The following is a 24126-nucleotide window of genomic DNA, read 5'->3' as shown; positions in this document are numbered from 1 at the left end:
AAAAATGTTACCTAACTTTATTGTTTATTAAACCGAATTTCATATTTGGATTTTGGATACAATAATAAATCTTTTTAATATTGACAAAGTCGTTCCTATCCGCTAATCGATATATTACAAAATATAATAAAAACGAAGACGAAGACTTGAGCCATGATAAAATTATGACGTAGACTTTTAAACAAATTAATTACGCTAATTTTTTAAATTTGATAAAACCATGTTAAAATTGAATTAATTATTGCAAAAAAAGCGAGTGAAAAATATAAGGAAAATGTTAGAGATTTTTGTATTTGTTAAATTCGTCTTTAAATTACTGATTTGGTTCTTTTTAGTTAGGGATGTTTTTTATCATTATTATCTATTTAAAGTAAAATTATAAAACAATAAAGAAAATGTTATATTATTTGAAAATTATGAGGTCACTTTCAGTGTTTTAAAACTTCACTCCGTCCCCCAGTTGACCCGGGTCAATCCTTATCCCTCCTCTCTGAGGGTCGGTGTCACAAGTTGGACTCTATATGCATATCGATCTCTCCGACTCCCAAAACTCGGTCGGATTTCAGTGACTCACAGGTCAGAGGGGTCAAAGGGGGTTACTGTATGTTTTTTTTTTAATTCCATGAAACAACATCATTTTATTAAAAAATAAAATAAAAATTCTTGCAAACCTAAATCCAATCGTTCTCTTCTCTCCCAGCAACCTAGACACTTCAATCTTCACCTCGCTGCTGTGAATCTTCTAAAAAAGGTATGAATTTTACTCATTCAAATGAAATCCTTACGGTCGTCGATGGAAAACAAAAACTCATTCTTCTTTTAAATTTTTCTTTGTCAAGGACCTTATCAAAAGAGGCAGAACTAGATCAGCGTAGTGACTCCATTAGAATATGAGTTTTGTACTTTGGTATCTTGATACTTTAATTAGGTTGCGTAATATTGACTTGTGGTTGTAATTGGTGAATTATGTTAAATATATTTTGAATCTTTGATGATTGGTGATTTATTTTTTAATATTTTCATATAGGATATATATATTTAATTTTTTTAATAAATAAAATCGGGTCAGTGTAGTGACCCCATGATCCTCCGGTTGAACCCGTGACCCGTGACCTCGACCGAGTCAATGGCCGGGCTGAGTTTTTAAACACTGATCACTTTACTAACAAAGAAAATTATAAGGAAATTTTCAAACAGTTGGTTAAAAATTATATAAACTAAACAGAATTTATAGTGAAATTATAAAAGATAAAATGCATAAAGATAAATTTTACAGGTTAAAATTGATCGAAATGTTTTAAGAAAAAGTACGTGCCATTTTAAATTATATAAATTATGTCATTTCATAGAAATAAAAAATGAGATTCACAATTTTTTTTCTAGTGAAACCTATATTCTTTGTATCTTTGAAACGATAGAACTTGTGAAATTTAAAATGACACATATTTTTTTTCATATTTTAATACCTAAAAATCTTACGGTTTAGGGTGTTCGATTCAATAATCAAATGTTTTTAGGTGGGAATGCTATATAACACGAAACAAATTCAGTACAGACACACAATTAGAGGGGGGGAATAGTAATACAACGAAGTAGAAGACACTTGTTTCGTATAAAAAGTTTTCGTGTAACTCAGCGTTTTACTTTTGGTTTTTCTCCTTCTCCACGTCAAGGCGGCGCGTAGTTTATTAGACCCCAAATTTATTTATTTGTTATTTTTAATATTCCCCCTTCCTCCACCATGACTTGTTTCTCTTTGATGCCCTTATCTTAGCTTAACTTCTCCCCTATTAAGACTTGTTATAAATTTATAATAATAATTTTTTTTATAAATTACACTAAATATAACCTGTTATACACTTTTGATTAAAATATGATCGATTGTACTTAATGTAGTTTGTAAACAAATTTTTTATAAATATAACATTTCCCATAATAATAATACATCAACAACACTTTTAACCTTCGCTCTTGTATAATACAACTGAATATTATAAGTAAACTCCAAAAACTTTAAAATGTAGAAATTTACAAGTGAAAATTGAATTAGAACTTATCACACAAACGTCCAATGGTAGAAGTTTTACATATAATTATTAGTGAATTAATTGATATATATTTGTTTCAACTTAATTGATGATCTTATGTATGAATATGAGTTCAGGATATACGATTGTGTTAAAATTTAACAGTGAGAGTTTTACCTACTTTATTATCCTATCTGTCTCGAAACATATTAATCAAATAATTATTACACTGATGATAAAGTATTAAAAAATAAAATTCTATACATAAGATGTTACACATTTTTATTAAGTAATTAATAAATTATTTATTTACAAACTTAGAAATATTCTTAGCATTGGGTTAGTCCCACCTTTTGACAAAATATATAACAATATGTCATAGGATAATACATCTGTTACATAAAAAAAAAATTCCTACAAAAATAAGAATTATGATAAAGAAACAAATATAAGGAGAAAGGAAAAATATTAATGGTCATATCAGTGACGGAGTCATGTTGTGATTTTCAAAAAATAATTATATTTTAGACATAAATAAATAACCGTAATTAAGCTGCAGTACTAGAAATGAATAAAATTTAGTATTTAACACCGATTAAATTTTTTGGTTACAGGCACGGTAGTTTTACTGACTCTGTCACTGAGCCCCACATCAATTTTTGTCACCAAGGATTTTTTTTTTTTGTTTTCCTCTACATGAGTTTAGGTCGTTTGTTTAGAATTTTAAAAGAAGTAACTTTTATCAATTCTTTATTTTAAAAGTACTTTTTATAAAAGTTAAATTTATTTATATTTTTATAAAAATATTTAATTTTTGAAAAAAATATTTGACTTTTGACTTCTGTTTTTCTTAGAAGTTAAAAATTTTAGCTTCTAAAAAAAGTAAATTTTTGACTTTTTTTATGTTTTCTCCTTTTTTTAAAGCAGACATCCAAACAAACTAAAAATGAGAAGTGCTTTTTTTCTTGAAAAAAAAACAACTTTTGAAGAAAAAAAAAGTCATCCAAACAAGCTTTTAAGTCCGGTTAATGTCACCCGTGAGATTGCTTTTCTACCATGGGAACTAGAGAGGCAATCTCGCTGTCTCAATTTGCATGATCGGTCCCGCTATTGGGATCAATTGAACTGATTTGCTCCCATATCGAAGATAATAAAGGGCCAAATAGGAAAACTAAAACACATATTGATTGATATTAATAAAGACATGGCCCAAGAAAGGAGATTTGAAAAATATTGTGCATTAATTACGTATTATATAATTAATACATATAAAAATATATAAATTTCTCTAATTAATGAGAGCCAGTCTCACGCAATGAGAGCCTTAAAAATTGTGCATCAAGTCTCACGCATGTCTTGTATATTAAAGTTAACACACGAATCATAATACCTTTTTTCCACAATTCATTTTTATAATTAATATATCCCCAATGTGCATTGGTGGCACTTTGGAGTCCAGGCATTTGAGAAAATAGATGTGTGTCATGAACTTTGCAAATATAATAATTATTAATAAGAACACATATATAGTCATTATTAATAATTAAAATAAGTAACAATTTATCATCTTCCACGTGGCCCAATAAAAAACAGAAGTCCCAACAACAAATTGAGCAGGCAAAACTGTTTTATTGAGTCATATATGTGGCAGAAAAGCGATCCTACTTATAGGTTTGGTAACACTTATTGACATGTATTTTACCAAAATATGGCACTTTGGTCATCACGCGTAGGACAGAATTTCTCATATGGCATATTGTATCACAATATCATTAATAATATCAATAACGCTACACATAGAAGAAAAAGAAGAAAAAAAAGGTCACAGGTTTTAATCAATTGCATCACAATTATTATTATTATTATTATTTTCTATTATTTTCAGCTTATCAAATGGTTGGTAGAGGCAATACTACTCTAATAAAATATTGTAATAATTTTAAAATGAACAAATACATGAAGGAAACGTGTGATGGTCAGAGAGGGAGTTTCTTAAACGCGGTAAGCGTTGAAGACAAAAACTGAGGCAATAGCAAGACCAAGACTAAGGTTGTGCTTGTGCCTTAAACAACAGAACAAACGGTAACGGACATTCTTACAAGTATAACTCTCTCTCTCTCTCTCCTTCTTCTTCCGTTCGTGGAAGGCATTTTAACTCGTTTTCAACGACTTTCTCTCTCTACATCCGAACCATCGTCGAAGTCCTCCTTTTCCTTTTGTTTTTAAGTCTCCACCTTCTTTCTTTGCTCTCTCTATCTGTTACTTCTCAATCCCATCACAACGTTGTTTTTCTCAGTTCAAATTCAGACCTTAGAAAACCCAGGTGCGTTTCTTCTTCTTACTTTGAATTGGTGAAGTATTTTGCAGATTTATAGTTAGATTTTGTTAAAGTTTAATATAAGTTTTGCTTCAGAAAATTATCTTCTCTGATTCATAGTTATGATTTTTAACAATATATTGTATAATATATTAGCTCATATATGTATATGTTTATTTGTTTCAGCCTTGGAAAATTAAATAATATATATATATAATAGCTGGTGAGTTCATGAATCCTTAATTTTCTTTTGAAGATTTTTCTTTTTCTTTATGTTGTCTGAAGATTCTTGTCACAATCCCCTGTGTTGAGGTCATAATACAAGGAATCCATGCCTTTTGATCCCTGTTCTCAAATCTGTATTTTTCTTTTGGAAGTATGTTATAAAAAAAAAGGTTCTTTTTGATTCTTGTCTTGCTTTTTGGTCACGGAGAAGACATTTGTGGATTTGGTCGGTAGATACTTTCGGAATATTCCACTTTCCTGCTTTTGCTTGAAGTATTACTTGCTTTGCACAATAATTTTACTCTCATTTTTTTATTTTGGTTCTATTTACTTTTACTTTCTTATCTATAATTGGAAAAAGTGAATTAAGATTTATAACTTAATGTTTTTTTTTTCCTCTATTTTTTATGCAGTGTTAATTTTGTATGGGAATAAATGGTGTAATTTATGCATTTGGCTATATTTCTGGTTATTACTGTTAGAGATAGTACATCAAGTAAAATTTAAATTTGAACATTTCGTGCCTTTATGTAATAAATCAAACCATGAGAAAACATTAAGGTAGTGTTTGGTTGAAGGTTTATTTTAGGATTGATGGGAAAGTGTAAGTGGATATTGGAAAATACCACGTTTGGTTCATGTTTTTTGAAAAAATACCAGGCAAATAGGATAGATGGGAAAATGATTTTTGTGTTGAGATGTGGTATTTTGAGATAACTGGAGAAGTGAAAAAACAGGTGCAAAGTTTCTCCTGAACATAGATTTTGCATATTTAAATAAATTTCCCTGGTAATATTTGGGTCAACCAAACAATTTTTTTTACATTTTCCTACCAAACTCACTTTCCAGCCATTTCCCTCGTAAAAAAAATAGCATGTTTACTTGATGGTTGGTCTTCCAATGATTCACATGGATATTATGATAGGGACGCAAAAGTATTCATGAGAAATTCTGCACATAATGGGGAGGTCACACACCTCCTCCAGATATATATATTATAACAACTGGGCTGTTAATTTGTCCCTCTAACATATATTATACGTACTTTGATTTATTTATTTATATTGATTATTGAAATTTATATATGATTCAATATTAATCTTGAACCTCATTTATTTCTTCTCTTCTTTCAGTTATACCTTCTCTGTGTCTGATTTTTGCTGGTAGCTACTTATTGGGGCAATGAACAATCTCAAGCTAGGTGTAGAAGTTGTGAGTGCTCATGACCTTGTGCCCAAAGATGGGAAAGGCTCATCTAGTACTTTTGTGGAACTTCACTTTGATGACCAGAAATTTCGGACAACAACTAAAGATAATGATCTGAGTCCTGTTTGGAACGAGAGCTTTTACTTCAACATTGCTGATCCAAGCAAGTTACCAAACCTCACTCTTGAAGCCAGCATCTACCATTATAATAAAAATAATGGCTCCAAAGTCGTCCTCGGTAAGGTCCGGCTCACCGGAACCTCATTTGTCCAGTATTCTGATGCTGTTCTTTTGCACTACCCACTGGAAAAGAAAGCCATTTTTTCCCGCACAAAAGGAGAACTTGGTTTGAAGGTATTTGTTACAGATGACCCTTCTATAAGAGCCTCAAACCCTCTTCCTGCTATGGAAACCTTTTTCAATACGGATCAAAATGAAAACCCAACACAAGATCAAACACCAGCATCATTTACAAGTTCTCTCTTCAACAATTTTTCTAGAAAGAAAAATGAGTCAAGGCAAACATTTCATAAACTTCCTAAATCAAATAGTGAACAGCAACAGCCTGAACCAGCTTCCAAGCCAAATGTAACCTTTGGGATGCATGAGATGAAATCTGGACAGCCTCCTCCAAGAGTTGTTCAAGCATTTGCATCTCCAATGGATTATTCAGTGAAAGAGACAAGCCCTTTTCTTGGAGGGGGACAAGTAGTTGGTGGAAGGGTTATTCGTGGGACCAGGCCAGTCAGCACCTATGACCTTGTTGAACCTATGCAGTACCTTTTTGTGCGAGTTGTAAAAGCTCGTGACCTTCCATCAATGGATGTGACTGGTAGCCTTGACCCTTATGTGGAGGTCAGGGTTGGAAACTTCAAAGGTGTTACCAATCACTTTGAGAAAAACCAAAACCCTGAATGGAACAAGGTGTTTGCCTTTGCCAGGGATAATCAGCAATCAACTATTCTTGAAGTTGTGGTCAAAGACAAGGACGTGGTAGTAGATGATATGGTTGGAACTGTCAGGTTTGATCTCCATGAAGTTCCTAGACGTGTTCCCCCTGATAGTCCATTGGCTCCTGAGTGGTATCGGATTGAGAACAAGAATGGGGAAAAGAAAAAAGGGGAGTTGATGCTTGCTGTCTGGATTGGCACACAAGCTGATGAGGCTTTTCCAGATGCTTGGCATTCTGATGCAATGTCCCCTAATGGAAGCTCTTCAGCTTCCTATTCCCAGATTCGGTCAAAAGTTTACCATTCTCCTAGATTATGGTATTTGCGTGTTAAAGTGATAGAGGCACAAGACTTACTTCCATCAGACAAGTCTCGGGTTCCAGATGCCTATGTTAAGGTACAGGTTGGTAACCAGATTTTGAAGACAAGACCACTTCAATCAAGGATCATGAACCCACGATGGGATCAGGATCTTTTGTTTGTTGCTGCTGAACCCTTTGAAGAACCTTTGATCCTTACAGTTGAAGATCGTGCTGGTAACAACAAGGATGAGACTATTGGCAATGTTGTCATTCCCTTGAGCACAGTTGAAAAGCGTGCTGATGATAGACATATCCGTAGTAGGTGGTATCACCTTGAAACATCCATGTCATCTGCTATGGATGGGGAACTGGGGAAAAAGAAAGATAAAGACAAGTTCTTCAGTAGAATCCATGTTAATATCTTTCTTGATGGTGGATACCATGTGCTTGATGAGTCAACTTATTACAGTAGTGATCTTAGGCCTACCTCCAAGCAGCTCTGGAAGAAGTCAATTGGTGTCATAGAACTTGGCATTTTGAATGCTAATGTACTACCAACCAAAACCAGGGATGGAAGAGGGACAGCAGATACATACTGTGTGGCAAAGTATGGGCAGAAATGGGTGCGGACTCGAACCATTGTTGGCAATCTGAACCCAAAATACAATGAGCAATACACTTGGGAAGTTCATGATCCAGCTACAGTTCTCACCCTGGGGGTGTTTGATAATGCACAGTTTAATTCTTCAAATGGTAACAGAGATTCCAAGATTGGTAAGGTTCGGATAAGGATCTCAACACTTGAAATCGGCCGCATTTATACACACTCTTATCCATTATTATCTCTGGAAAAGTCTGGTGTCAAGAAGATGGGTGAAGTGCACTTAGCAATACGTTTCTCATGCACCTCAATGGTTAACATGATGGGTTTGTATTTTAAACCCCATTTGCCAAAGATGCACTATAAGAAGCCCCTTAACATTGTTGAACAGGAAAAGCTGAGACACCAGGCTATGAACATTGTTGCAGCCAGACTTAGCCGAGCAGAACCCCCTCTTAGAAGGGAAGTGGTTGAGTACATGTCTGATACAGACTCTCATATGTGGAGCATGAGGCGTAGCAAGGCCAACTTCAACCGTCTGAGGGCAGTGTTTTCGGGGTTAATTTCAATAGGAAGTTGGTTAGGGGAGATTTCCACATGGAAGAATCCTGTTACAACAGTGCTTGTGCACATTCTTTTTCTAATGCTTGTGTGTTTCCCAGAACTTATTCTACCAACCATGTTTCTATACATGTTTGTAATAGGCATGTGGAAGTGGAGGTTCCGCCCAAGGTTCCCACCTCACATGGACACTAGGCTCTCTTTTGCAGATGCAACAAACCCAGAGGAGTTTGATGAGGAGTTTGACTCGTTTCCAACCACAAAGAGTTCAGATATAGTTCGTTGGAGGTATGATAGGTTAAGAAGTTTGGCAGGGAGGGTTCAGAGTGTTGTTGGAGACATAGCTACTCAGGGTGAAAGAATTCATGCACTTCTAAACTGGAGGGATCCTCGTGCCACTTCAATATTCATGGCATTCTGCTTTGTTGCTGCAATTATGTTGTATGTGACACCCTTACAGATGGTGTTTCTTCTAGCTGGATTTTACTTAATGAGGCATCCAAAGCTTCGGGGCAAGACACCACCAGCACCTGTCAATTTCTTCCGCAGGTTGCCTTCTCTCACAGATAGTATGTTGTAAATATGGTTACAACTTCTTATAAATGTTTTGAAAACTTGTGTTTTGTGTTGTTTTGAAAACTTTTTTCTGCTGCCAAATCAGTGGGGCTATGTCATGATGTCTAGTTCACTTGATTAATGACTGTGGATACAAATGTACACATGCTGTGGAAAATTGCAACATTGATTTCCTGGCCTTGTAGGATTAGATCAGATGCTTGACTGCTTGTAGTGGAACTATGTTAGCTGTTGTCTAAAATGGAAGATTATATTTTGGAATGATTTAATAGTTTTATGGGTTTTTTTTTTTCTGCCGTAAATGTAAATAAGTTATGTACATTGAGCCCAAAACAACATTGTTTTGAGACGGAAACAAGGTATTTTTGTAATTATAATTTATTTCAGGATTATAATAGTTTTTTAATTATAATTTTTTAATTTTTCAAACCAAAACGATATCATTTTGAGAGTGAATGTAGATAATTTATCTATATTCACTATAGAAACATTAAAGCCTAATTTTATTCAGCAAAACATATATTATACACTATTCAGTAGGCTCAGTTTCTGTTAATGACAGTGGACTCCATGCATGTAAGTATGTAATGCATAGAGCTAAAAACCAGAGGCTCAGTTTTTATGGGATTTTTTGGTATTATAGTAACCTTTTATACCTACCAAATTTTCATACATATTGCATTTTTATGTGAATTGAGTTGTTGAACTTGACGTCTTCTATATTTTAATGTGATAGTGTGATGTTTGCATTAGACACGTTAACGCAAATGCTCAATCCGTATTAGGCGAAGACAAAGTTAAAAAATAATAAATGCCGACATGATGTAATTAGCAATATTTTAGTAATTAATTTGAAAAATAGTCATTTTAATATTTCCTTGAAGATGAACATTATTCAAGTTAAAAAAAATATTTTATTTATTTTGAGAGAAGAGAGAATTGTTTCTGATCCGCAGGTTAATTCGTGGTACGATCATCTTAACCCATAACTTCAAATGGATTGTGTATGAATTTAAAAAAATGATACAATTTTTTTTATAACGATCGTATCAGGGGTTGACTTGCCGATCCGCTTGTCAACTCATATTTATTAAAGGTTATTTTTGTAATTTCAATGAAAAGTAAAAACTCATCTCTAGTTTTTACTTTTTGTAGCACCAGCTTCTCTCGCTATCTGCGGTTGCATTCTCTTTTCTTTACTCACCAGCGGTTGCATTCGCTAGTTTATTTTTCAAAATACTTTTCATTTTATACCTAGTTATCATTACACTTGAGCCCAAATCGAACTTAAACTGTGATGTTATAATAAATTAATTAGTTTAATAGTTTATAAACTCAATGCTGATTTAGTGAATTTACAAATTCTATTTTGTGTATACCTCTTTTCTTTTACAATAATGCATCAATTTTGCATTCGGAATTCTATTTTTTGGAATATTCGACTCAGAAGACTCCATTAGATCTCTATTATTACTAGGCAAAATGTTAGATCCCTATTAGTGAACTACACTTGACACTCATACGACTTTTATTTTTTTTAAATTTTTTTCATCTAAGATTTTGTATATGTGCAATATTAATTTGTTGTTATTTACGTATAATAGTCTTGGGAAAAAGAATTCTTATGTTGTAGGATAGCTCTTTTCTCATGTTAGTAAGAGTTCGTTTTGCGTGCAATAATTTTTTTTGTTTTCTTTATTTTTATGTGTGGGCCCCACCATAAATTTGAGTGTGTAGGATATTTCTTCCTCTCCAATAGCATGAGAAAATCATTGCCCAATAATCTTTTATCTTTTTGTAACATTTCGGTGTTTGTGTTTAAGTGAACGTCGCAAAAGCTTTGCGGATGAACTCGTAACTCGATGAATTGATTATCTGACTGGTCCGATTATCATATTGGATCGACTAAGCATTAGATTCAGTGCCACCCGATCAATTTTGGTGAAAATCGGTGACCCATCCCAGTTTTTTAAAAAAAGTGATCTAATACTTATTGAATTATATAAACAGAAATATATTTTTGCAGATAAGTTATCTGCATTTACTCCCAAAACGACGTCGTTTTGGAATTGAAATATTAAAAAATTATAATTATAAAGACTATAATAATCCTGAAATAAATTAAAATTACAAAAATAACATGATTTTCGCCCCAAAATGATGCCGTATTGGGCTTACTGCATATAACTTATATGCAGTAACTGCATTAAAATTGAATTATGTACTTACAATACTAATATTATTTCAGTTATGCACTATGCATGGAATTTTGATTTAATTTATAATTAGAGATGTCGTTTACTGAACCTTAAACACCAGTATCACAAGCCTGGTATGTTAGTTAGATATTTTATTGAATAATATATAATTTTTTATTTTTTATATTAAAACATTCAGAATTTATATATTTTTTTAATTATTTAAATATATTTATATATTTTTTAATATAAATGATACATTTATATATAGTCATTGGCTCATACAGTTAAATTAGCCGCGCGTTAATTAAATCAGGAATCCAATAATCTAATACATTGGTTCAATGATCGGGACGGTTTAAATAACACTTGCCTCGCAAACTTGTTATCGTGGGACCCACCCATATTTAGGGATTTGGATTTCAAATTGCACTCTCCGTAGCAGCGCTTTTTTGGGGAACGCGGTATTGAGCGTATTGGATGGAGATTGTGAGACCCGACGGACGGAGTCCGAATCAACTAAGGCGACTTGCGTGCTCTCGTTCCGTGGTGCATCGCGCACATGGCTCAGCCAGTTGGACTCAAGGAGACACCAAAGTTCTAGCCGCGGTTTATGGTCCAAAATCTGGAACCAAGAAGAATGAAAACCCTGAAAAAGCTTCCATCGAAGTTATTTGGAAGCCTAACACAGGACACATTGGTAACACAACAAAATACTACACTATTATCAAACTCTTTCTTTCCTTCTTTCTTTTAAATGAAAATTAAATATTATTATGATTATTATGGTTTAGGAAAAGTGGAGAAGGAATATGAGATGATATTGAAGAGAACTTTGGAAAGCATTTGCATTCGAACCATATATCCCAACACAACCACTTCGGTTATCGTCCAGGTAAGTTTTTTTTTTTTTTTTTATTGCCCTAAATCCAAACACACCATATTAGCAACTCGTTTTTTGCTTTATTTTCTGAAACTGAATCTGAATAACTAACTAACTAACTTCATTACTAATCTGTTACAAACCAAAACTAACTTCATAACTAACTAGCTTAACTGATTGAATGACAAGTGTAACTGAATTCATTCAGTTTAAGGGCTGCTTGCTTGCTTGCTTCATCTAACACGCGCGTGAACTGTATAATTAGTAAAGTGTAACTTGACACGTATGATCTTCAGTTTCTGCATTTCCATTTATCTGTAATAGTTTATAAATATTTATGTGACACATGTGATTTGAAGTTAAATAAATAAAAAATTAAAATTTATTTACCTGGGTTGTTATGTTTCTGGATTGAACACTATTTTGTTTCTACTGCAGGTTGTCCACAATGATGGTGCTGTATCCTACTTAAAAAACTCAATTGCTGTAATAGTTCTTCATGAAGGATTTTTGCTGTTTTTCTAGTCTCATTTTAGTTCAATTATGATTCCTCTTTTGACATCATAAGAAAAATCTATGACTAGTACCAAGCCCGTGGATCAATAGGTAAGCAGTTGTTTCAGCTTAACTAGTGGTCTCGAGTTCAAGTCCCTAGAAATGCAGTTGTGTTAAAACTTGATAGGAAGAACTTTGCAGCTCATGTGGTTCTACCCGTCTCGAATCGGATTAGTCGAGTAGTTGATGAATTGATGGATAATATCCACACACACACAAAAAAAAAAAAAAAACCTATGATTGCTTGCCTTTTTTATTCCTTGTAACATGCACATCAATGTAGATATCTTTTAGCCATTTTCCTTTCAAATTTTGTCCCTTTATTATTGCCAGGAACAAATAGAGGGAATTTATGTTTTTCCCCAATTCCTACATTTAGCACATTTATGCTATTTTTGGACTTTTGGTTCAATATTTAACTATTAGAGTGGGTGGTGGGTAATGGACAGTGGTGTTTAGTCATCATGTTCATGTGCCAGTTCTAATTTTTTAGGACTATGAAGGAACATTATAGATTACCATCAACTCATTCAGATATATACGCTCTGGTTTGTTTTTATTGTTTATTACATGAGGGGTGCGGACCTAAAGAGATCAGTATTTAATTTATATGCTTCTGCATCTTTTGCTTCTTTTTCTTGACTCAATATGTAGCTTCTTCCATGTGCAATAAATGCAGCATGCGCTGCACTCGTGGATGCTGGAATTCCCCTAAAACATCTTGCTGGTAATCAAGAGTGACTTGTTGGTTATTATCTTTTGGTTTACTTTTATGATTTTGTTTTTGTGAAAAGATAATGATTTCTCATCCTTGTCTCTACAGTTGCAATATGTTGTTCTGTAACAGATAGTGGCTGTATCATATTGGACCCGACTAAAAATGAAGAGGAGGTTAGTAGAATATTTTTTTGTCAATTTAAAGTATTATTTTGTGTTAACCTTATGTCTGTTGAATTTAGTCTGCTAAATAAAATTTGTTCTGTATTTACTTCATTTGTATGTCAGTTGACTTATGATGAAGTGTTCTAAATACACTGTGCTGTCTGTGGACAAGAGTTGAAATATTTAAATCTTTTTATCTCTTTTCAGTTATTGTTGTCATAACTACCCTTTTATGGTACTTGTGTTACTATTTCGGTTATACAATCCTCGTTAATGTTCCTAGGATAACTCTTTTCATTTTTTTGTTTTGAGTAAATTAATTCAAACCCCTTTGAGGTTTCAGTAACTTAACTGCTCTTACTGGAAAACATAAACAAACTCTTTATTTTTGTTGGCATAACATTGTTTACCTTTTGATTAATTTGCAATGTTTAACGTTTTGCCTTTATCTCGTTCCTACACTATGAGCAGACACTTTGTCCCAGAACTTAGTTCAGTAACATCAAGTTCATTTGCAATGCAACTCCCACAGATCTTTATTCATCCTTGTCAAAAACTTAGGAGTCTTTAGCTTCATGATTGTGGAATTTGATTTGCCCGGTAATGTCAGCAACCATCTCTGCCTTGGGCATGTCCAACTTTCTAGCTGTGTACTAAAAGCTAATTATCTGGATTGGTGACTAGTAATTATGCATCCAATAGTCAACACATGGTTGATCTTATAAAAGCTCATGCACTTATCTGAATGTTTAGTCACATGCTGTATTGTCTAGCAGAACCCAGAAAATGATATTTTTTATGCATAAGCCCATAGCCATTGTATAATTGTTTCTATTTTCATGTACCTGTTGCATAAACAAATCTTGAAGTTGGAGTCCTAGGTTAATTGCTTCTTTGTACACAACTCTAATTTAGTTTTTTTTTGTTTTAATCTTATGGCAGAAAATGAAAGCATTTGCCTATTTAGTTTTTCCCAATGCAATTGTTTCAGTCCTACCAGAGCGATCATTGCAGGTGGGCAGTGAACCCTTGTCACATGGAATCATAACATCTGTTACGCAGGGTGCTATGTCAGGTATTTTGCCACTCTTAACGTTTTTCTAGTTAGTTCCTTCAATTAGAATGTTGGTGGTGCCGAGTGTTTTAACCTTTATACGTTTCTATTTTTTTTCCAGAATTGGCAGTACTTTAGCACATGGTTGCATATAATGTGCTTGTGTAGGTTTAATTTTCTAATGTGTGATCTGATTAGTTTTGTGTTTAATTTTCTTCAAGTGGATGATTATCTTCACTGCCTAGAACGAGGGCGTGCTACTACTGTAAGGTTGTCTGAATTTTTGAGGAAGAACATAGAGCCTAAATCTACGAGCGGGACTTCTAAAGCAGGGTGATTTCCAATCATCTAAAGCTAATATGTCTCATTTCATAAACAGCTTGTACCATTGTGACTATGATTATGATATTTTTTAGTTGTTTTCAGTGTGATCTGCGGGATTTGTAGCAATAGCAGTGCTCTTCTACTTATGCCATCATAAATTCTGAATTCTTTAATTTTAGTTCTTTAATTTGCATTTAATTTTGAATTCTTTACTTTTTAAAAGCGAATATTCTTTATATAATAGAAAGGTGATATGTTAATGTTAACCACCACAAGTTTGCGTTCAAACTAAAATTACAGGAAAGGAATTTGAATTTCGGTTCTCAATGTTACATTATACAACCATTGACATGTTTTTTAGTTCTTTCTTAAACCAATTGAATACAAAAAAAAGGTCACTAGGTCATGATGATCTTGTCACTTTGAAAAGCTATAATTGTGTCATTTTGTAAAGAAACAAAACAAAGCATAAAAAATCAGGGTGTTGTAGTTGTCATTTTGGCTTAACACGGTGTTGTAAAGCTCAGCTTGACCTATAGTTATATAGTACTTGTGCATAATGAAGCCAAATAATTGACTTGAGTAGCATCACATCCTCTTTATATATATATACACAATAAACTCACCCTTGTTGCATCAAGCACTTAGAAGAACAACACAAAGCACAAAACAAGGAGCATAGAAAAATGAAGAGTTTATGCTCAAAGGCATCCTTTCTTCCATTGGTCTTTCTCCTCCTAATGAATTGTTTGTACATTGAAGCTCAAAAATGTCATCCTAGTGGCCGAGTTAAAGGCAAAAAAACAACCCCTTCAGGGCATTGTAATGAAGAGGATGATTTATGCTGTGTGCCAGGTAAAATGTATACATTGTACAAATGTTCACCACCAGTTGCTAGCCACACCAAGGCTTATCTCACTCTTAGTAGCTTCGAGAAAGGTGGAGATGAGATGGTGATGTCCCTTCAAAATGTGACAATCAATATCATTCTGATAACATGCCCGTGGTGGCGCTTTCCACTGGATGGTTCAACAACAAGGGAAGGTGCCTCCACAACATCACCATAAGTGCCAATGGTAAAAGTGTGGTGGCCATGGTGGTTGATGAATGTGATTCATCAATGGGGTGTGATGCAGACCATGACTATCAACCACCATGTCCCAACAACATTGTTGTTGCATCAAGGGCTGTGTGGAAAGCCTTAGGTGTCCCCCTGAATGAATGGGGTGGGTTTGATATCTCATGGTCTGATGCTTAATGCTGTGGAAATTGATGCATGTAGCTGAGACTAAGCTCTATTTTTTCTCTGCTATATTTCAAGCTGCTTTTGTACTTGAAGCATGGTCTCAGCTAGTGTCAACACTCTATTGACAATTAACTCAGTTCAATTTTGCTATTCTTTTTTCCTCTCTGGGACAATGAGTAATGCCATATGTACTTCAGATGGGATGAATTCATGGGAAAGTTCATTGTATAAATTAAATCTTAAGCTTTGGAAGTGCATTGACAATAGACTGCACTTAAATTAAAGTGCCCTTTTTCCCTTCTGTTTGATTTCTTTTTGTTGAGATATATAGTCCCACATTGATTGTATGTGCAACTAATGTGGAGTTTATAAGGCCCCGGGCACTCCCACCCTTTGAGCTAGCTTTTGGGGTGGTGTATCCCAAGGTTCTTTACATAGTATCAGAGCCTCGCCGCCCCTCACTTTCTCTTGTGGAATTTCTTAGCACAGGTAGATTTTGCCTTTTGCATCATCCACTCTTCAAACCCAATGGGCTCTCGTGTGAGGGGACGTGTTGAGATATATAGTCTCACATTGGTTGTATGTGCAACTAATGTGGAGTTTATAAGAGGCCTTAGACACTCCCACCCTTTGAGCTAGCTTTTGGGGTGGTGTATCCCAATGTTCTTTACACTTTTAATTTACAGATAATAATCAGTGATGAAGCCAGGGATATAACTTTTCTGTATTTAAAATTTGGAGTCTAAAGATTTTGCTCATTAAGTATCAATGTCAACAAATGATATTGTTTCTCGATTTATTAATAGATAAGGGAAGAATATATACTGAAAATAAATTTAAGAAGATTAATTTAGTCTTCATCTTCAGATTAGACAGCCATGACTTGGTTTTTATCTGTTTCCTCAATCAATTTAACATATAATCAGTTCATGAGTCCTCCTGACATTGGGGTACTGTATTGTCATTTGGTGTAGAAGCCCTGCTGCATAAAACCATCCATTTTTTTTCCTAGAGCTCCTAGTTCTTCGAAGTTCCAACTGTGGTTAGTTAAGTGAAAAAGTATATAAGTACTTGAAAGGGCTGGTTATTATGCAAGTAATAAATTCTCTATGAAATTCATGGTATGTCTTGAACTTAAAATGGAATAGTCTCTTCTTCCCTTAAACTTTCCCCGACCAGAGAAAGAAAAAAAAAAAAAAAACAAGAAAAAGAAAAAATCCTAGTTCCCATAATGATCAATTACAAGGTTATGGTATACTTATATTTGTCTCTTAGGCTTGACCACTTAAAAGGGAAATTTCGGAGTGCTGAACTAAAGGCAAATATTTAAATTAGGACTGAGCTTTGGGAACAAAAGTATTTAATGTATGAAAGTTCATAATTTACAATAGGATGGTCACAACATATATTATACATATGATAAACATAGGATGCAAAATAAAGGTTCGCAGAATCACTTAATTACAACATAGATCAAGCATCTGACCATGTAATGTCTAGGCCACCCCATTGATCTTGGGGCACACCTAAGGCTTTCCAGACAGCCTTGGAGGCATCAACTATGTTGTTGGGACATGGAGGTTGGTAATCATGGTCTTCATCACATCCCATGGTGGAGTCACACTCATCAACCACCATGGCCACAACACTTCTTCCATTAGCACTGATGGTAATGTTGTTGAGACACCTGCTCTTGTTTTTGAACCATCCAGTGGAAAGTGCAACCACTGGAGTGTCATCAGAATGGTACTTGTTGTCACATTCTGAAGGGCCACCTCCATCTCCACCTTTCTGGAAACTATTGAGTGTGAGATATGCCTTGGTGTGTGTAGACACTGGTGGAGAACATTCATAAGTTGTGTACATTTGGCCTTGTACACAACAATCAGAATCATTTTCTTGGTTGCATTGTCCTGAAGGGGCTTTCTTTCCTTTGATTCTGCCACTTGGGTGGCACTTTTGTGCTTCAGAATACACACAACTTGTCAAAATGAGAGTAACAAATAAAAGGAAAGAAGCTTTGTAGCAAAAACACTTCATTTTCTCTATTGACCTTTCTATCTCTCTTTTTTGTTGTTCTTCTCAGTAGTGCTTGATGCATGGATTGGGATTTTAATGGGTATATATAGATGTTAATTTCCACATCAAGTAAATCATTTGGCTATGACATAAGCATGTCCAGCACAGCACTACAGGATCATTTTTGGGGTCAAAGAACAAGTTTTAAACTATCTTGTTTAGCCAATGACAACTACAGCATCTAGTAGAGGGTTCTTTTAAGGTTTTTAAACTGTTAAGCAAAGTGAATAATTTATTGAATTTCATACTGCGGGGTTTCAGTAGATATGGTTAACCACAGCATACAGATTAATTAGTTCTTTATTCAATTGTTGGAGGGTCATATTAAATTGATATGAACTTTCAACGTCAGAGACTCAGAGGCAATGTACTGAAACGTAGGGAAGTGAAATTCTAATTGCAATGATGCAAAGTTTATGTTGCATTTTGAACACTAACTAGTACTTGTTATAATTATGTATTAACAGGTAGAGATCTTATATACATAAAGTTTGTATAACATTTTAGGCCGTGGCCGCTGATTCATTTAAAACTGACCCAAAAAGTTTGAAAAAACAATAATGATGACAAGACATGATAAGAGCACAGTTGCAGTCACCATTTATCAGAAAACAACAAAAGGAAAAATTCATAGTTAGAGTCTCCTTGCTGCTTAAGATGTTTCATCCACAGGGTTAGTTAGCAGTGCTAGACAGCTTATTGCATAAACAAGCAAAATTACAATGGAGCCTATGATACTCCAGTTTTGGCTCTATTTATTTATGTTGCTTGTGAAGCACCAACTCCACACAGAATAATTTACCTTTGTGATTTTTATTTTCCAAGAGTGGAAGCAATTATAAGAATTGAATCATCTAACCAATTATAAAAAATTAATTATTTCACCGACTAAGATCGTGTCACGTTGCACAATCTCATTAATTATGTATAAGGTATACGTATTCTTCCAAACACAACTAAAATAATTTCAAATTTGCATTAATGATATTATTTTGCCATGAGTTAAATTTTGAAGTGAGTGTGATAAAAGTCAAATGTCTCTCAGAGATATTTCTCTAAGAATCGAACTTTCGACCATATAATTTAAACAATCACTTTTAACCACTGCAAGAGACATATATTGGGAGAGATAAAAGAGACATAAATAAAAGAGACCTTAAACAGAACCATTTCGGTATAACATATAAATTTTATGACTGAAACCTTGTAAATTTTCTGTTACAAAGTCACAGACTGATTGAAAAAGTTACTTATAAAAGTTGCAAAGTTTTATTAAATGTAAGTGACATTTTCATGGTTACAAGTTTATATAAAAAATTATAAAGCAGTTTCGGAAGTGAACACCGATTTTAAAAATATTCTAACTATATATGTACAAACTAAGTCAGCTTAATACTCTCCTTTTTTTTTTCTCATGGACACAACTCTGCTTTTATTATGTCTAGATATCAGCTTTAGGTAATTTTAAGTAAGACACATCACACAAGGCAGAAATACATGATCTTACTCCAATGCTTAAACAATGTCTACTTTCTAAATATATAAATATTAAAAGGGTTTTATAAGAGTTATGCTGTAGGAAAAGTGATTGTGTAATGTTATAGAGATTCGTTTTATATGCCGTAATTTTTATTTTTTTTGCTTCAAAAAGTGTGGGCCCCACAAAATGTTGTGTGTGTAAGAAACTTTTTTGTGTCATGTTAAATGATGAATGCAAACTCCATATTAAAAAGATAAATCTTGGTGTATGAGGCTCTCGGATCTGTAAAAGTAAAGGGTGAGGGTCAATTCTACATAATTTTACCATTGTATTTTTACAAAGAAATTTTATTATTGCTTCAATGCTCGCCCTTTAAATATATAAATATTAAAGAACAAAATTAATTATTATAAGAATTTCAAATTGAAATTCGTTGGCATATAACATGTCAAGTGCAATATTAGGCTCGTAGGTAGCTTGCATAAGATTGACTTGTTAATTAGTACAACAAGCACAGGTTTGTGTTCAAAATCGAACATATATAATATTTGCATGAAAGGATTTGCAATTTGAGTTCTCAACGTTGCAAGGACATGGACAATTAGCATGTAACCTTTTGTATGTCGTGTAGTTGTCAATTTATACTGAAAGCTAGCTGCATGAAATTCATAGTTATCCACTCTCTTCAATAATTTATAAGTGTTAAAGAGTTAGGAAAAAGTTAACAAGAAGATGTGATTGTCATTTCAGCTAAACACGGCATTGTAGAGCACATTGCTTGACCCAAAAAACAGACCTATATTACTGAGGTTGATGTGCCATAATTCAAAGCCAAAATCATTTACTTCACTAGGAGATTTCTATATATATAGCCATGAAAATCTCCACCTATGCATCAAACACTGAGAACAACAACAAAGTGGAGAAACATAAGAGTTGCATAGACAGAATGAAGAGTTTTTGCTACAAAGCTTCTTTCCTTTTATTTATTACTCTCATTTTAGCAAGTTGTGTGTATTCTGAAGCTCAAAAGTGCCACCCAAGTGGCAGAATCAGAGGAAAGAAAGCCCCTTCAGGACAGTGCAACCAAGAGAATGATTCTGATTGTTGTGTACAAGGAAAAATGTACACAACATATGAATGTTCTCCACCAGTGTCTACACACACCAAGGCATATCTAACACTCAATAGTTTCCAGAAAGGTGGAGATGGAGGTGGACCTTCAGAATGTGACAACAAGTACCATTCTGATGACACTCCAGTGGTTGCACTTTCCACTGGATGGTTCAAAAACAAGAACAGGTGTCTCAACAACATTACCATCAGTGCTAATGGAAGAAGTGTTGTGGCCATGGTGGTTGATGAGTGTGACTCCACCATGGGATGTGATGAAGACCATGATTACCAACCTCCATGTCCCAACAACATAGTTGATGCCTCCAAGGCTGTGTGGAAAGCCTTGGCTGTGCCCCAACATCAATGGGGTGGCCTTGATATTACATGGTCAGATGCTTGATATTGAAGAAATGCAACTCTCTGTATTTCTTATTGGACATTATGTGATTTGGTGAACTTTTATTTATCATTCTCTATGTATCATATGTATATATATCAGTATGTTTATTTTCTTTTTATTACCATTAAAATGTATGTTTTCATTCTTAAGTAAAATATCAACTTTGATATGCTACTGCTTTTATTTATAAAAATATCAGTACTAGTTTTCAATATTTATTTGCCTGTTAAGTACTCCGCATACCAAAGTTCTCCTTTAAGGCTTTAATATTGTAGAGATCAACCACCGTGACAATAATACTTATTGCAGTGTTTAATGTAAAATTCCTTAAAGCTACAAAATATGAGTACAACTACAGGTGTGCAAAATAATCAAAAAATTGAACTGAACCATGAATCGAACCGAACAGCCTTTAAAATAACCGGTTTTTAAAAACCAGTTCATGAACCGAACCGGTTTTTAAAGAACCAGTTCATGAACCAAACCGATTTTTAGAACCAGTTTAATAATCGAACTATTTTGAACCGAACCGAACCGTTTTCAACCCGAACCAAATTGATTTTTATAACTTTATTTTTTAAATTTTTAATTTTTAATTTTTTTTTTCTTTTTAAAAGAAGGTCAACCCGAACCGAACCGAACCGAACCGTTTCTAACCGAACCAGCTTTAAACTGAACCGAACCATTTTTTAACCGAACTATTTAAATCAATTCGGTTCGATTTTTCAAAAAATCCGGTTCGGTTCGACCCATGCACAACCCCAAGTCAAAGATGGGTGGATAAGTAAGATTTGTCAATTGCAAAAGTCAGTTGCCATTATGTCATTACTACTACAAGAAAATTAGAAAAGTGACCATGAATCTCAAAAATATACACTTTACTAGTGTATATGTTACCCAAGCATAAAATCAATGTCAACATGGGAATTACACATATCAACCGGACATGATGCTGGCCAAGGACTTAAAGAAGAGGTTGGAGAGAGATTTTAATTTGGATAAATGCTATTATTCACTGCAACTGGATTATGAACTCCCTGATGTTCTGACTCCACTTCACTTTCTGATCCTTCCCTTTTCCTCTTCTTTGTCTTTGATCCACTCCATGGAAAGCTACAAACTACCACCTATATATAGTATGACTAATTCAGTCTCAAAACTTTTATATGTAGTAAATAGCTTGAAACTTTTGATTTTAACAAGTGGGAATAAGAGATATGATTTTGTTATGGCAGCACTAGAAATGTTGTTACACTTACCTGAACAGGACTAGCAGCAATAAGCAAACCAACAATTCCTCCCCCAATGACACGTCCATCAGGGCCAGCAAAGGAAATACTTATTCCTCCAATTCGATGGAGTAAGCCTTCCCTCTCAGTAAGCAAAAATGAGCCTGATAGGGACAGCATTTCAAAGCGCCCCTATCAAAGTCAAAAATCCACCAGCAATTAGGGGCAAGTTCTTCTTATAATACAGTATAAGAATAATAATTCTTACGTCCGGTTTTAATTGTTGATTTCTATGAATCTAATAATTATAATTTATTAAAAATTAATAAAATAACTCAATCAATTATAGTCTTTCGCAAATGATAGTAATTTGTTAACAATCTTAAAAGTAGCAGTAAAATAGTGTCATTTTGCAGTACTAATAAGGGTTTCTCTTTTCTCATTTCATATGAGGTAACATTTTTCATGCCATAGACACAACAAGTGGTGGACTCCATCACTTGTTAAAAAAACAAAAAAACAAAAAAGATAACACAGATTTTGATATTTCACAACATAAGAAAGTTATCTCCTATTACATAACAAAATGATTTCGCTCCTAATAATAGTAATCTTAACTTAAGAATGCTTAAGACAGTCTTCCAAATTAATGAATTTTTTAATCAATCTAATTATAGTACCTCCATGACTGTATCCAAATCAAAACGTACAAAACAATAAGAAAGTGTCCAACCTCATATGTGACAGTGCCACCTGGAGCTGAAGGTCGACGAAGTGTGGCAGTTGATACAACACCAGTGCCTGACAAAATGCCTACAGATCTAAGACCCTGCTGACAATATGCCATAATTTTTGTTCCAATATCCTACACACGCACAAAAAAAAAAAAAAGTTCTAATTAAAGAGAGTAATTCTTCAAAAAAAAATTTTTTTTTTTTTTTTGGTACATGTAATTCTTCAATATTTACATAAATGCTAGAATAACTTGCACAAACTTTATCATGATTTAAAATCAATTAATTAAAAGCAACACATGAAAGAGTAATGAACATCTGTTTAGTATTTAATACGATTAGTTTTATCTTTATTTCAACAGATCAATTGTACATAACGTCACTTATATCGGCCCAAAATGTCAAGAGATGATTGATGAGATAAGCTGTTCTACCTATATTTTTTTTTGTCTAGGAGAGAGAAATAATAAAGTTAATTGAGATTCTGATCTAACAGTCTTAGAAAGTAATAGGCAAATATAAACAGAAAAAAATAGATAAAATAATATATCTCATATTTTATATAGAACCTCGTGTAAATAAGAGAACATAAATACTGATTGAAATTCAAAATGTAATATTTGATTGCATGTATAAAAATATCGGGATTCTTGTACTAATTGTACTACACTAGTCTTGACAAAGAATAATTAATTAGTATAAATAAGTTTATTAGGCTCGTGATTATCACATATTGAATATCAAAACATCATCGCATAATCATAACATTATTCAGAGTCTTAAACTAATAAAATAGTATCATTTAGAGTATTATTTTTCTCTTCTCTCTTTTCCATATATTTTCCCTATAATTTTAACACATACTACCAAAACACAGGTAGATTCAAATTCAGAAAATTTTGTGACATACTTCTCCAGTTGCAACGTGGATGATATGAAAAGCGACTCCCATCTCGCCGAACCAGATATCAATTCACCTGGCAATGTGTAACCACTCAAAACGTCAAAAACAAAAATAGTAAAATCCATTCTCTTGTGTGAATCATCCTTTACGTAAGAGACTGCAAACAGAGAACTAAGCAAACCGATATCCCATTATGATAAATACCTGAAGTGAGTTGGAATTTCATATATATATGTGTGACAAAATGATTTGTAAATGACTGTATATAAGATTTGGT

At 33.6% G+C, this 24126-nt stretch overlaps 4 protein-coding genes and 1 pseudogene across 4 annotated transcripts; 3 read left to right on the top strand and 2 right to left on the bottom strand.

Moving 5' to 3' along the window:
- The first annotated feature begins 4119 nt into the window (after positions 1-4119).
- Positions 4120-9081, top strand: LOC133314109 (FT-interacting protein 3-like). Its single transcript, XM_061515547.1, has 2 exons — positions 4120-4350; positions 5703-9081. Exon 2 carries the CDS (start codon positions 5752-5754, stop codon positions 8767-8769), a length of 3018 nt encoding a protein of 1005 aa, XP_061371531.1. The 5' UTR covers positions 4120-4350; positions 5703-5751; the 3' UTR covers positions 8770-9081.
- Positions 9082-11385: 2304 nt separating this feature from the next.
- Positions 11386-14836, top strand: LOC133314142 (exosome complex exonuclease RRP46 homolog). Its single transcript, XM_061515586.1, has 7 exons — positions 11386-11663; positions 11758-11858; positions 12285-12305; positions 13056-13128; positions 13225-13292; positions 14226-14358; positions 14559-14836. Exons 1-7 carry the CDS (start codon positions 11444-11446, stop codon positions 14672-14674), a joined length of 732 nt encoding a protein of 243 aa, XP_061371570.1. The 5' UTR covers positions 11386-11443; the 3' UTR covers positions 14675-14836.
- Positions 14837-15163: 327 nt separating this feature from the next.
- On the top strand, positions 15164-20982 carry LOC133314110 (putative ripening-related protein 5; annotated as a pseudogene).
- Positions 17381-17947, bottom strand: LOC133314156 (kiwellin-1-like). Its single transcript, XM_061515601.1, has one exon. It carries the CDS (start codon positions 17945-17947, stop codon positions 17381-17383), a length of 567 nt encoding a protein of 188 aa, XP_061371585.1.
- A 989-nt stretch (positions 20983-21971) lies between the features above and the next one.
- LOC133314111 (AT-hook motif nuclear-localized protein 7-like) lies at positions 21972-23897 on the bottom strand. The gene is made up of 4 exons (XM_061515548.1): positions 23856-23897; positions 22945-23076; positions 22242-22403; positions 21972-22109 (listed from the first exon to the last, which is right to left on the bottom strand). Exons 1-4 carry the CDS (start codon positions 23895-23897, stop codon positions 21972-21974), a joined length of 474 nt encoding a protein of 157 aa, XP_061371532.1.
- Positions 23898-24126: the final 229 nt, after the last annotated feature.

Source organism: Gastrolobium bilobum, unplaced genomic scaffold (genome assembly GCF_033153095.1).
Source record: "Gastrolobium bilobum isolate Gb01-03AN ecotype WA unplaced genomic scaffold, APGP_CSIRO_Gbil_v1 utg3818, whole genome shotgun sequence".
In the NCBI taxonomy this organism is placed as follows: Eukaryota; Viridiplantae; Streptophyta; class Magnoliopsida; order Fabales; family Fabaceae; genus Gastrolobium; species Gastrolobium bilobum.
Note: the sequence above shows the minus strand (reverse complement) of the source record. Positions and strands in the feature narration are given on the sequence as shown.

Coding starts and splice junctions, on each gene's coding strand:
- LOC133314109 (XM_061515547.1), top strand. CDS start 5,752: ATGAACAATCTCAAGCTAGGTGTAGAAGTTGTGAGTGCTCATGACCTT.
- LOC133314142 (XM_061515586.1), top strand. CDS start 11,444: ATGGAGATTGTGAGACCCGACGGACGGAGTCCGAATCAACTAAGGCGA. Junction 12,306..13,055: donor TTGTCCACAATGATGGTGCT/GTATCCTACTTA, acceptor CTCAATATGTAG/CTTCTTCCATGTGCAATAAA. Junction 13,293..14,225: donor CGACTAAAAATGAAGAGGAG/GTTAGTAGAATA, acceptor ATCTTATGGCAG/AAAATGAAAGCATTTGCCTA.
- LOC133314156 (XM_061515601.1), bottom strand. CDS start 17,947: ATGAAGTGTTTTTGCTACAAAGCTTCTTTCCTTTTATTTGTTACTCTC.
- LOC133314111 (XM_061515548.1), bottom strand. CDS start 23,897: ATGGGAGTCGCTTTTCATATCATCCACGTTGCAACTGGAGAA. Junction 23,077..23,855: donor TCCACGTTGCAACTGGAGAA/GTATGTCACAAA, acceptor GTGCGTGTGTAG/GATATTGGAACAAAAATTAT. Junction 22,110..22,241: donor TTGCTGCTAGTCCTGTTCAG/GTAAGTGTAACA, acceptor TACTATATATAG/GTGGTAGTTTGTAGCTTTCC.